The sequence below is a fragment of the Polypterus senegalus genome, chromosome 17 (genome assembly GCF_016835505.1).
Source record: "Polypterus senegalus isolate Bchr_013 chromosome 17, ASM1683550v1, whole genome shotgun sequence".
NCBI lineage: Eukaryota > Metazoa > Chordata > Cladistia > Polypteriformes > Polypteridae > Polypterus > Polypterus senegalus.
In genome coordinates this window covers 9,740,447-9,754,503 of record NC_053170.1, presented here as the reverse complement: position 1 = coordinate 9,754,503, position 14,057 = coordinate 9,740,447, and the positions used below count along the sequence as shown (strand labels likewise).

At 44.1% G+C, this 14,057-nt stretch overlaps 1 protein-coding gene across 1 annotated transcript in view; it reads right to left on the bottom strand.

Moving 5' to 3' along the window:
• LOC120518222 (pleckstrin homology domain-containing family H member 3-like) overlaps window positions 1-13,707 on the bottom strand; it is a 158,606-nt gene extending 144,899 nt beyond the window's left edge. Inside the window, exon 1 of the mRNA XM_039740902.1 lies at window positions 13,283-13,707. Within this exon, the coding sequence (XP_039596836.1) occupies window positions 13,283-13,420 (138 nt within the window). The 5' untranslated portion in view covers window positions 13,421-13,707. The remainder of the gene's footprint in view (window positions 1-13,282) is intronic.
• Window positions 13,708-14,057: the final 350 nt, after the last annotated feature.

The window sequence follows — 14,057 nt, the reverse complement described above, 5'->3', positions numbered from 1 at the left end:
TGTTGAAGTGACATTCGACATCTGTCAAGCGTTGTAAGCATACAACCGGTTTCATCGATAACTTCACATCCAGCTTTTGAGAGTTTAAACATTCATAAACATCAAAGTGTCCACTACTGAAATCGTCACCTGTCAATCTAAGATGTTTAAGAGGCATTGGCGGTTGTCGAAAGGTGTAAAATATTTGGCCATTTCGGTTCACTTGAAAGCGACAACCAAACAATTCAGCGGCAGCCATCAACTCACATGCAGAACCATAGGTGAAGGACTTAAGCATTTCACTCTTCTAGTGCTCCTGTGTAGTCTAATTATCTCTTGTACCGTCATCAGTCCACACCTTGAATCTGTCCCAGTCATTCAATACATAAGACACAATGTTCCTCCGCATATCAAGAGTGAGCCTGATATGGCCATGCAATTCTCACACGGTGACTGAGCTGCAGGCTATGGACGTATGTATATATGTACGTAAGTAGGATTCAGTTAGCGTTGGTAACCCACGTACCAAATTTCTTGAAGATGTGCCCATAAGTAACAAAGACTGTTGAAAAGTTCAATATGGCGGCCGACAGTGGCATCATACCACCGAAATAAGTACCAAATTTCAGCCTTCTACTACATGTGAATTTGGAAAATTGGTGACGTTGGAAAGTTCAATATGGCGGCCGACAGTGGCGTCATACCATCGAAATAAGTAAGTACATCGGTTTCGGATAGCGCAGGGAAGCCGCCTACCAAATTTCGTGAAGATGGGGCCCTAAATAAGAAAGTTCAACATGGCGGACGTTGTCGACCGTTATTGACCGTTACATGTAGAATTTTGAAATGAAACCTGCTTAACTTTTGTAAGTAAGCTGTAAGGAATGAGCCTGCCAAATTTCAGCCTTCTACCTACACGGGAAGTTGGAAAATTAGTGATGAGTCAGTGAGTGAGTCAGCCAGCGAGGGCTTTGCCTTTTATTAGTATAGATTTAGTGAAAAGTCAAGCAAAATGACACCTTTTATTGGCTAACTAAAAAGATTACAATATGCAAGCTTTGGAGGCAACTCAGGCCCCTTCTTCAGGCAAGGAAAGTCTTCTTAAGACATTTAGAAACATTTCAGTTTTTTTTCTTTTTAGAAACATTTCAGTTTTTTTTTCTAACGCTATAAATGCTTAACTCTCTTTTGTTATTTTCCTATTACTTTCCCATTTTCGTTTGTAGTTTGCTCCCTTCATTTAACACTAATAGAGAAGGCCAGAAGGAGTTGCATTGCATCTTTGTGGACCTGGAGAAAGCAAATGACAGGGTGCCTTGAGAGGAGCTGTGGTATTGTATGAGGAAGTCGGGAGTGGCAGAGAAGCACGTAACAGTTGTACAGGATATGTACAAGGGGAGTGTGACCGTGGTGAGGTCTGCGGTAGGAGTGATGGAGGTGGGATTACATTAGGGATCGGCTCTGAGCCCTTTCTTATTTGCAATGGTGATGGACAGGCTGACAGACGAGATTAGACAGGAGTCCCCATGGACTGTGCTCTTTGCTGATGACATTGTGATCTGTAGCGATAGTAGGGAGCAAGTTAAGGAGACCGTGGAGAGGTGGACATCTGCTCTAGAGAGGAGAGGAATGAAGGTCAGTAGGACCACCAAGACAGAATACATGTGTGCAAATGAGAGGGAGGTCAGTGGAATGGTGAGGATGCAAAGAGTGGAGTTGGCGAAGGTGGATGAGTTTAAATACTTGGGATCAACAGTACAGAGTAACAGGGATTGTGGAAGAGAAGTGAAGAAGAGAGTGCAGGCAGAATGGAATGGGTGGAGAGAAGTTTCAGAAAGGGGAAGGTCTACAGGACGATAGTGAGACCAGCTATGTTATATAGGCTGGAGATGGTGACACTGACCAGAAAGCAGGCGATAGAGCTGGAGGTGGCAGAGGTAAAGATGTTAAGATTTGCATTGGGTGTGAAGAGGATAGACAGGATTAGAAGTGCGGACATTAGAGGGTCAGCTCAGGTTGGACAGTTGGGTGACAAAGTCAGAGAGGCGAGATTGAGTTGGTTTGGACAGGTGCAGAGGAGAGATGCTGGGCATACTGAGAGAAGGGTACTAAGGATAGAGCTGCCAGGCAAGAGAAAAAGAGGAAGGCCTAAGAGAAGGCTTAAGGATGTGGTGAGAGAGGACATGCAGGTGATGGGGGTGACAGAGCAAGATGATGAGGACAGAAAGATATGGCGACGCCTAAAGGGAGCTGTAGAAAGAAGAAGTGAAAATTAACAACCAGCACAGCAGGTTGATGAAAGCTGCAACAACTTTAGTGTTGGACTCGCTAACTAGTAAATAATCAAGAATTAAATAACCAGAACACCTGGAAAAGCAGAATAAAAATTAGGTTGAAAATGCAGTGTGTGACTTTAAAAAAAAAACAGCATATCTTCTTATATAATACGCTACCATGGCTGTCCGTTTGTCTGTCCAGGATAAACCGTTTGACCTATTGACCTGAAAGTTGGTACACATATACTACGTGATGTCTACTGTCCGCATTCAGGGTGATGATTGACCTCCAAGGTTATTCCTCTTTTTATTTTACTTTATTGTAAAATCGACTCTCAGCAGTGGCCAGCAGGACGGCACATGCATATGGACGCCATGCTCATCGCTACCATCTTCGCCGTCACTTTCTCTACCTCTTCATATCTTAAGTGTTCAATCTGCCTCAAGAATGATTTAAGTGCCAGCTTAAGTGAAAAATTAAAGAAAACGTACTAAGTAAGTGAAACACAAAGTCTGACCTAATCAGTTCTAGCACGAAAAGATGCCGATGGAAGAAGAGAAGAAGCGGGCTGCTAGGGTGGAGAAGAGAAGAGCTGCTCAGGAAGCAGCAAATGAATGCTAAACATACAGAGAAAGAAAGAGGATGAAGACTAGGAGTGCTCAAGTCAAGTGTATTCATGCAGGGTGCTGTTACTGGTTCTTCATATACAGTAACTGCTTATTACATTTTAATAAAAAAATCTAACTTAGTTTGTAATTTCTACATTGACTCCAAAACACAGAAACTGGGAATTAACGGCCAATGAAAAATGGAAGTTGGTTGGAACAAAACCTGCAGCCACAGGGGGTCCCCAGGGTCAAGTTTATTACTTTAAAACTTTTTTTTTTTTTTCCATTTTTGTGCTCCATCGTGTCAAAAGTAAATAGTGGATTGGTATCTCCAGTATGGGAATATCCCGCTGCACAGGCTCTCTGGGTCAAGGTGTCAGAAGTCTGATTTGCTTCTGCTGCTGCTCTTCCGGCAGGTCCAAGGGTTCAAGCGCCAGTAAAACGGCAGGCAGCCTGTCACGGTTCATCCCCTGCCTGGTGGTCTGCATTGCCGCAGTTCCCTTTGAAGGCGGTGAGCCTCTCTCCTCTCCTCTTGTGACACCTACGCCTTCAAAAGAGACGACGTTTGGTTTTAGAAGTTTGAACAGAAGGCCGGGGAGTGCCAGCCTTTCATCCCCACAGATGGGAACGGAAAACAACAGAATCACCTCGGTTATGGCGATGTCTTCAAAAGTGCAACATTCTTGTTAGCCTCAAGTGTCCTCCGTAGGTCCCAAATGTGGGATTGTTTTTTTTTTTCTCTTTTCTGGAATGGTCCAAAAGTAACGTGAACTGTCCAACATATCACTTAATGCAGATTCTCAGCCATTTCTCTTTTTTAAATATACAGGTGCAGCTGGTGCAGCACTTGCTTCATACGTTGCTTTGAAAATTTGATCATAAAGCAAGGAGTCCTTTGGAAGGCTGTCACATGCTTTCCCTCCTTTTATTTTTAGCCATCTCTGACGTCGCTGCTCTTTTTCAGTGGTTTTTGCCATCTTTGGCTGGAAACGCCCCTTGTGTTTAAGACGGCTTTTGGAGTTTTATTTTATTTTATTTTTTTTTTCAGGTTTAACTTCTCTTTGGAAGAGATTGCTCAGATGAAGCATTCCATGACTCACGCCACTTTATTTCCCTGATGGTCTTTTGCTATTTGCGTTCTTTTGGATTTGCAAATCGTGCAACGTGAAAGTTCAGTGTGTTTCCTTATGAGACGCACCATCTACCACTGCTTGAAAAATGTTTTGGCGTGACCGTTATTACCAAAGTAAATACAGGAACATCACTAGGGAAAACATGCAGGGTTGGCTCTTGCCTTGCTTCTAGTGCTTCTGTGATAGCTACCGGCTTCCCCGGGACGAACAAAAATTGGACAGATGCGTCTTCCTTCTGTGTGCCAGGACATTCCTTCCCTGCTGTGTTCTGCGTTTAGTTTGGCTATGATAAACTGTACGTACAGTATCTTACCAAAGTGAGTACAGCCCTCACATTTTTGTAAATATTTTATGATATTTTTTCATGGGGCAACACTGAAGATGTGACACTTTAACACAATGTAAAGTAGTCCGTGTACAGCTTGTGTAACTGTGTAAATCTGCTGTCCCCTCAGAATAACTCAACGCACAACCATTAAAGTCTAAATGGCTGGCAACAAAAGTGACTACACCCCTAAGTGAAAAATGTCCAAAGTGTGCCCAAAGTGTCGATATTTTGTGTGGCCGGCCACCATTATTTTCCAGCACTGCCTTAACTCTCTTGGGCATGGAGTTCACTAGAGCTTCACAGGTTGCCACAGGAATCCTCTTCCACTCCTCCATGATGGAGCTGGTGTGTGTGTGTGTATGTGTGTGCGCCCTGCCCGGGGTTTGTTTCCTGCCTTGTGCCCTGTGTTGGCTAGAATTGGCTCCAGCAGACCCCTGTGACCCTGTAGTTAGGATATAGCAGGTTGGATAATGGATGGATGGATGGATGAAAATAACAATCTCTTTAAACTGTATATCCGGATGACCAAACCCAGAGGTTGGCGAGCAAAGCGACCAGGGGGCAGAGCCCCCTAGTATATTTACTTTATTAAGTAACAGGATGGGTATGTTTGCAGATGATACCAAGCAGACTGGCAGAGGACTACAAACCCGTTGAATCAACAGTCTGTTCCAACTCTGCTTTAAGACACACAGAGGGTTTCTAAGTAACCAGTAAACCCCTGATTCTCTAAGAATGGAAATCACTTTCTGTTTTCTCCGATCTTAGGAGGGATGAAAAATGGAGGTTGGGAGCATCCTGGGAAACCTTTCATTTAATTAAATAAATATATTTGTACTAAAATTAACCAATTTATTAAAACTAAAATTGAAATGTAATTGTTATATCATTTAAGTCCAATGGGCGGCACGGTGGCGCAGTGGTAGCGCTGCTGCCTTGCAGTTAGGAGACCCGGGTTCGCTTCCCGAGTCCTCCCTGCGTGGAGTTTGCATGTTCTCCCCATGTCTGCCTGGGTTTCCTCCCACAATCCAAAGACATGCAGGTTGGGTGGATTGGCGATTCTAAATTGGCCCTGGGGTGTGCTTGGTGTGTTTGTGTGTGTCCTGCGGTGGGTTGGCACCCTGCCCAGGATTGGTTCCTGTGTTGGCTGGGATTGGCTCCAGCAGACCCCCGTGACCCTGTATTCGGATTCAGCGGGTTAGAAGATGGATGGATGGATTTAAGCCCAAAATGTCTTTGAGTTGCTGCACTTACAAGTAAAAAAATATCGGAGTGCAAAGGTTTAAATGAAGTAAATTGGAAACAAAAAATTCATAAAATGGTAAATTCAAAATAGTTAATCAAAAATCTCCTTATAAAACATCATTTTTGGTAAAGATGGTTTCCTGTCCTTGAATTGCTCTCCCTGGCATGGAGTAGTTAAAACCATCACCTTAACGTCATACGAACGAAGGACTCTTGAAAAGGAAACATAAAGTTGTCCATGACCACATACAGGCTCAGACAGGTAAATCCCTACTTTGTCCACGGTTTGTCCTTGGGATTTGTTGATCGTCATGGCAAACGCAGCCTTAATGGGAAATTGGCGTCGTTTAAGTTTAAAAGGCAATTCCAGGTCAGAACTTGTAAGGTCAATTCTGGGAATCAAAACAGTAATGCCAGTATGGGATCCCGTAAGTCAGGGGTGCCCAATGTGTCGATCGGCATTCAAAAAAAATTTTCTGTAACCATTAGCCTATCATATATCCTCCCTATGGCATTTGCCACTTGATTGACATACAGGACGGCCAGTCTGAGATCTCCTTTCTTCTAACATGCTCATCATCCCGCATGCACTTTCAAACCCGCGAGCTACTGCAAAACTCCAGCTGTGATCTAGTTAGCCTTCCAATTCATATCGACTAAAGAAGGGATTTAAAAAAATTTTGTTTGTGGAGGGTATGGGCTGGATGTGGAATTGGAAGAGGATTTTTTTTTCTCATAATGTCACAATCAAAGTGCGTTTGTCTGATCTGTCAATCTGTCCAAAGAAGGAAAATGTGGAAAGGCACTTTCAAACTGTTCATAAAAACTACGAAACTGACTTCCTTCCAAAAAGCGATCTGAGAAAGACAAAAGCGAGGGAACTAAAATCGCAGTTAATCGGACAGCCGTCATTTTTCACTCGGCTGAATTCAAAAGCTCCTTGACTGCATTATTCGGCTCTACTTATTTATGGAAGTCAGCCTTTTCCCACGTGAAGATTATTAAATCCAAATACTGTAGTGACCATAAAATGTATGTACTGATATTGTGCCATAAAGGTTATTCAGTTATGCAAGGTACGACAACATACTTGTATAAAGTATATATATCATATCTCATTTTTAATGTAGGTAGATCATTTCGACCTGGTCATTTTAAAAGTAGCTCACAATCCGAAAAAAATGTGGGCACCCCTGCCGTAAGCACTTGTGCCTCAATAACATTTTCTCTCCTGCTGTTCACAACCAACCGTGTACCGCTGCATAACCCTTGTTTAGTATTAAGGTTTCTAATGGCATGACTATTGTCCCTACTTTAAGGTTAAGATTGTGTTGTGGTAATCCGGCCAAGCTAATAGTGTTTAAATATTCTAATGGGAAATGAAGATGCTCAGTTTCGTGTTCAGAATCAACACTGTCAGTACTTGAAAGATGTGGCTTTCTCCAGGAAGCAATCCAATCACTTGGTTATTTATCTGGTCAAAGTCAATAGATAGGTGTGGCAGAAAAGTAAGGAGACTGATTTTTTATTTACCAAAGTTTTTATTTTTTTCAAACATCAATGTTATCCCCTTCAAAGTAGTTCCTTGGGCAGCTACACACCGATGGAGACGTTGTTCTCACTGTTGGTAGCAGCGCTGGAAGTCTTCAACCGGTATGGTCTTCAGCATGTCTGTTACACTCTTTTGGATGTTTTCTAAAGTCCCGAAATGATGTCCTTTGAGGACATTTTTCAGTTTAGGAAAAAGGAAAAAGTCACACGGACTGAGGTCAGGTGAATAAGGGGGCTGGGGAACCACAGGAATGCCTTTTGAGGTCAAAAATTCTGTTATGGAGAGGGCAGTTTTTCAGCACCATTTTGGCACAGACCTTTCGCATGTGCAAATGTCCAGTCAAAATTTGATGAACGGTAAATCTGTTCAAATTTAATTGTTCACTCAACATTCTTAATGTTAAGCGACGGTCTGATCTCACAAGAGTGTTCACACGCTCGATGTTTTCATTGGTTTTCGAAGTTGAGGGCCTCCCTGAACGGTGTTCATCTTCAACGTGTTTTCTGCCTTCCAAAAATGATTTGTGCCGGCGAAAAACTGGAGCTCGGGATAAAGAATGTTCCCCATAGGCCTGTTTTAACTTTTCAAACGTCACATTTGCCGTTTAATGGCACAACGTTGCTCCAAATTCCGCTGTTCCATTTTGCGTGACGCACAACCAAAAACACAACTTCGCTAATAGCAGCAGTCACAAAAATCACGTAGTTAACGGAAGGAGTTGAAACTCGCACTGAGCTATGGGAGGGTACGGATACACGCGCTCTATCAAGGACAACAGCGCAGCGTTGCCAGATCGCTTGCAGTGTTGCCAGTCTCATTACTTTTCTGCCACACCTCGTACGAAGGTTGTATATGCGGTGGTGTGCGCGTTCGTGTTCGGGAGGCGGTTGTATTGTGACCTGAAGTTTAGTTTACAGGTTGTATTGTTTGGGCGCCACTTACTGACTCTGGAAAGCTGTTGGGTTTGACTCTGGGGCGCTGAGGCACTGTGCGCAGGCGCTTTCGGTGCTTCTGGCATCCGTGCATATATACAACTTTCAATAAGTAATATAGATAGCGGAAGTTGGGACACCTGTGTAAATTGTTGGCTTCAACTTGCAAGGTTTTCTTTACTTTAAATGATGCAGAACATCTCTAAGTGCTAACCTATTAGTTGTTCCCTGATGAAGGGCCATTTGTAGTATTCTAAAATTCTACAGTTTTTGCCAACCTAAACTTTAAATTTAAACCTCTGGCAGTTTCTGCCAACCTTTTCAACATTTTACATCATTCATTGCACTTCAACTGATTACATATGAAGAAAAAATTGGTAAAAACTGAACTGTTCTAAAACACATGGCCGGAAATGAACATGCAAAAAGAAGTTAGCGTATACAGTATCTCACAAAAGTGAGTACAGCCCTCACATTTTTGTAAATATTTTATGATATCTTTTCATGGGACAACACTGAAGATACGACACTTTGGTACAATGTAACATAATCCGTGTACAGCTTGTATAACAGTGAAAATCTGCTGTCCCCTCAAAATAACTCAACACACAGCCATTAATGTCTAAACCGCTGGCAACAAAAGTGAGTACACCCCTAAGTGAAAAATGTCCAAATTGTGCCCAATTAGCCATTTTCCCTCCCCGGTGACTCGTTAGTGTTACAAGGTCTCAGGTGTGAATGGGGAGCAGGTGTGTTAAATCATACGCTCTCTCATACTGGTCACTGGAAGTTCAACGTGGCACCTCATGGCTGCCGCAGCGAAGTCCAGGAGTGTTTCCGGGTGCTTTGTTCCAACCGACTTGCTTCATAAGAAGCACTCATTGCTCGAGTGACACTTCTGCTTCACTTTAGTTGTCTCGCTCGTTAAGATTTTGAACCCTTATTGCTTATTTTTAGTCTTAAACAGCTCTATTCTTTGTTTTTAATTGTTCCTTATTAGCAATAAGATGCAAATGACAAAAGAAACCAGCATTTTCACCATTTAGGTTTCTTTCCATTTACACCCGTGTGTATTTATCGTGCACTGTTTGGTTTAATTAAATACGGAAAAGTGAAGAGAAAAAAAAAAAAAGTGAAGGACCGAGAAGTACTCCTCCAGTTTAGACTTCAAATCATTTGGTTGATATCCTTAGAAAGGAAAACAAGATCTGAGAATGACTCGATATGGCAGACCCCGTGACCCTGTGTTAAAATAGAGCGGGTTGGACAATCACTGACATATTCTTCTTCCTTCTTCTTCTTTCAGCTGCTCCCGTCCTCTGCATTGTGGTACAAAAAAAGATTCCTCTTTCTACATTTGTTACAAACTTGGGTGTTAAAATGGATTCTCAACTCACTTTTGACACCCACATTAAACATCTCTGTAAGTCATCTTTTCACCATCTCAGCAGCATTGCTAAACTCCGTCCAACACTTACCCTGGCAGATGCAGAGAGGCTTGTCCATGCCTTTGTCTCGTCCAGGCTGGATTACTGTAATGCGCTCCACATTGGGATTCCTGGCAAGAGTATCCAGAGACTCCAGTACATTCAGAATTGCGCTGCCAGGATCCTGATGAGGGTGCGAAAGCATAGCCACATCACTCCTATCTTGAAAACCCTTCACTGGCTCCCTGTACCGCTTAGAATTGAGTACAAGGATCCCCTCCTTACCCATCAGTGCATTTATGGATCTGCTCCCCGTATCTACAGGAACTCCTTATCCCTCATACTTCCTCACGCACCCTCCGCTCTGTGCATACCAACACTCTTGGGTGATCAGGCCTTTTCTTCGGTGGCGCCGAGGCTGAGGAATTCCCTCCCTGACTACTTGAGAGCCCCACAGTCGACCGATGCCTTCAAACGAAACCTAAAAACGTATCTTTTTAGAAAGGCATTTTGTTAATTTATTTCTATAGATTTCTTGTTTGTTAATTTTATTCTTATTTTGTAGCACTTTGAGATTGTTAAATATAAAGCGCCATATAAATAAAATGTATTATTATTTATTATTATAGAAGTAAAAGACCCGCCAAGAGGCACCAACTAAAATACAACACATTCACTTCAGAATAACAAGACAATAGGGTAGTAACCACCAGGTATGTTATTACATATTTAAAGCAAAAGTACCACAACCCAAGTAATAAAAAGCTCAAGTTTAGACAGCACAGCGGTGCCAATCAAAGGATATCTCGTCAAAGGCACATCCAGGCAGCATTCAGGTAGCAAGCTGCACCAATTCAGTAAGCCACATACAGTATGTCCTGTGTGGCGAATGGCCGGGACCCCCCTTTGACACTGGATCAGCCATGGGACGCACATTACATCCCTCGGAACACTTGGTGGCAGCCCCCCTGGGTTGCATCGGGCCACAATCGTGACACTCTGGACTGGAGCCCACCGACCAGGGGGAGCCACACGGCTTCCTGAGTCCCGTGTGGGTGGGGATGCAGTTGGAAATCTGTCATCAAACACCTGGAGTGCTTCCGGGTGGGCTACAAAGGGAGCCAGCAGCCTCCACTCCAGAGCGAGAGTCAGGAGAAGGAAGAGGAAAAGTTCTTATTCTGTGGGTGCCATGTTTTGTTTGGTGTGCTTTTGGGACTCGAGGAAGATGCGAAGAAAAATAAATCTTTTTTGTTAGTTTTCACGTGCCTCCGTTATTAGTCTGTCTCGGGTCGGGTGCCTACATAGCACCTTGTTACACCCGTTATTGTGTTTCTACCAGTGCAGTGCTGCAGGGAGCAGAACAGGCCAAAGGTGGGTCATAAACCTGGAAGGGATGCCAGCCTTGGAAACACACACTCACTCATGCCACTCAACCCCACATGAACATGACAAAAACTTCCAACTTTCTCACAGATTATACAGAGATCCGATCGACGATAGGCAACAGTACGCTGTGATTTCATGATGGCATCAGCCAAGATAAAAACCAAAGTGAACGAGGCTCAGCACAAATCCTCAAAGTAGGAAACAGTAAGAGAAAGAAGGTGGCAGAGTGGCATTACAGCACTACTCCCCGAAGTAGGAAACAGTAAGAGAAAGAAGGTGGCAGACTGGCATTACAGCACTACTCCCCGAAGTAGGAAACAGTAAGAGAAAGAAGGTGGCAGAGTGGCATTACAGCACTACTCCCCGAAGTAGGAAACAGTAAGAGAAAGAAGGTGGCAGTGTGGCATTACAGCACTACTCCCCGAAGTAGGAAACAGTAAGAGAAAGAAGGTGGCAGAGTGGCATTAAACAAATTAAAAAAATAAAATGACATATTCAGTCCACTGGCAACAACTAATTCAGACTGCAAGTCACTCCAAGCACAACCTTTAATATACGAGGGCATGCGGATGCAGGCTGACAACAGCCATAAATATTATGAGACGCAAGACTGGATTTAAAGCTCGCCGGCATTGGCACACAGACAACTGTATGCTAAAACATTTTAGTTTGTGGTACGCAGAGTGACAGCAACTATAAACATTTGGGTACGTGCACCACAGAGTCACCTGCTAGAACTTAAAACATTACACAATCTGGGCTGCAGAGCGACACCAGCCATAACTTAAAACATTGCTGCATATGCCCATCAGCAGAGAAACAGCCATATCCTTAAAAACGGCACAGTGGTAAGAGCGGTTAAGAGCTACAGAATAAGTAAAAACATTCAAACACATGGACTGCATGGTTCTGCCAAAAATATGCTAAAATATGGGGGTATGTGAAATGTGCTGTGGCATCAACTAAAATAAAGTATGTGAGCCCACTACATGACAGCAATACATACCGTGAGACTACCGGCTGAAAACAGCGGGCTATGTGAGCAGCTGGGTGGCACAAACTTCAATCTAAAACATAAAAGGAGTGTTCCAAGCCATAACATAAAACATTAAGGTATATGGGCACATACTATAACCTCCAACATTACAGCATTCAGATTGTAGATTAGGTGGTCTTTGTGTGTGTGGCACCCTGTCCAGAGATCGGTCCTGCCTTGTGCCCAGTGCTTGCTGGGTTAGGCTCCAACATCCCCTCGACCCTCTCCAGATGGACGGACTGCGGAGTGCCACTAATCAGAGCCTAAAACACTGAGTGATGTGAACCACGTAAATTGTTTTGGCACTTGGGCAGAGTGGCACTACCATGCCCTAAAATACCAGGTTATGCAGACTGAAACAGGTCCAACCAAAACCTATTTAGATACAGTATGTGTAACTTAATCGAAATTTAAAATGTTACGAAAAACAGACACATCCCATGCCCCAAAATATTAAACTAGCACTCAGCAGACCACTATTTTATTATAATTCATATTATACTATGCCAGCTGCACAGTGGAACCAATCTAAGCCTAAAATATTAAAGTAAAATTGATCCCACTGTGCAGCTGGCGTAGTTTAATATGAATATTAATAAAATATTACGTTAAGTGGACTGCCGAGTGTCTTCTACTATAACGTGCAACTACACAGCATGGCATCTAGAATGCAGAGTGGCACTAACCATAGCTTAAAAGTTTGATGTGGTAGCAGTCCTAACCTAAATCATTCTGACAGATGGACGGACTAGGATAATGCTGCAATGCTAGGTGAAGACCCAAAGTGTAACCAGCTACCTATCAGGACTCCCAAAGTGGCAGCATCTTACTGCAGTAACTATCCCAGAACAGAGAATCAACTAAAAAAGAAATACAATTTTAAACCCTAAATGTTACAGGGTCCAAAATAAATCATGAGGCACTAACCACAGCCTAAAATGCTAAGGATAGCAAGGTGGCACCAACCACCACTGCAAATGGCACATGGACGGCAGATGGAACCAAGCATAAAGTAAAACATTTGGGTACTGTATGTGCACCGCAGAATGGCACTAATCCTGTTCTAAAAATGTCAGGACAAGGCACCACCCTCGTAACAATGCCCTAACATTCGGCAGGGCTCTCGGATAGCCGAGTAGGACCAACATATTTGTATCAACTTTAGCACAACCGTGTTACTAACTTTGCGCTACTTCGGCCCGTGTGTGTCATCTTCTGGTGCTGAAACGGACTTTTGAGAAAGATGCCAACTTCACTGCCAGCCTTTAGTCTTGAGAAGAGACTGGATAGCGTTACTCCTTCTCACAGCAACCACCGCGAATCCAGCGACTGGACTCAAACAGTCGAACCCGAAAAGCCCGACCCATCGGCGTACCTACCCGTCCGGGTGACAGCAGCTCGTCTTTGCTGCGCAGCTCGAATGACTCTTCCTCCTCTTCCTTTTCGCCATAGTCCCTTCGCAGTAAAGTGAAGCCCTGCCTGCAGCACAAGAGCCAGCTGAGAGATTGCAAAGGCATTCAAGCCGGGTAGGCGCGCGTCCGGACCAACGATGCCAATCCTTGGGCGCCAAAACCGTCCGTCCCTCTCGAGCGGGGATAGCGCGCACGCGCGAAAAAAAAGACAAAAAAAAAAAAACTAACTAAAACTTTTCGGGTGTTCGTATTAAAAGCGGAGCGCGAAGTCCGGAGCTCAACTCGCCGGCCTGCCTCTCTGCGGCCCTCCGGGAGACGCCGTCCGACGTCTGTTGCCACCAGCCTGTGCCGACAAGCTCAGCTGGGAGCGACTTCCTGCTGCCTAGCATAAAGAGAAGCGCAGGAGCGTACCAGACTCCACCCCCTTCCAGCAGCTCCCAACAGAAAAGGCTCCGCCTCCGTCCCGCTTCTGCTCCCGGCCTCTCCGCCCCCTCTTCCAGTCTCCCTCCACGGGCGCCTCCCGTCCGCGCGACTTGCCTTGCGTCATTACGCCTCTGGCAGCGGGTCCACGGTGAGTAGACAGGTGGATGTTGCCCGTGCCAGGCTTGGGCATCCTCATCCTAAATATCTTCGTCATATAAACTTCCAGAGCGCCGAGGTTGTGCCGACACGTCCTGTTTTTTGTCGAATTGTTCTTCCTTGGAACTAATGGATAGTTGCGTCTGTCGATCTGTGGTACCCT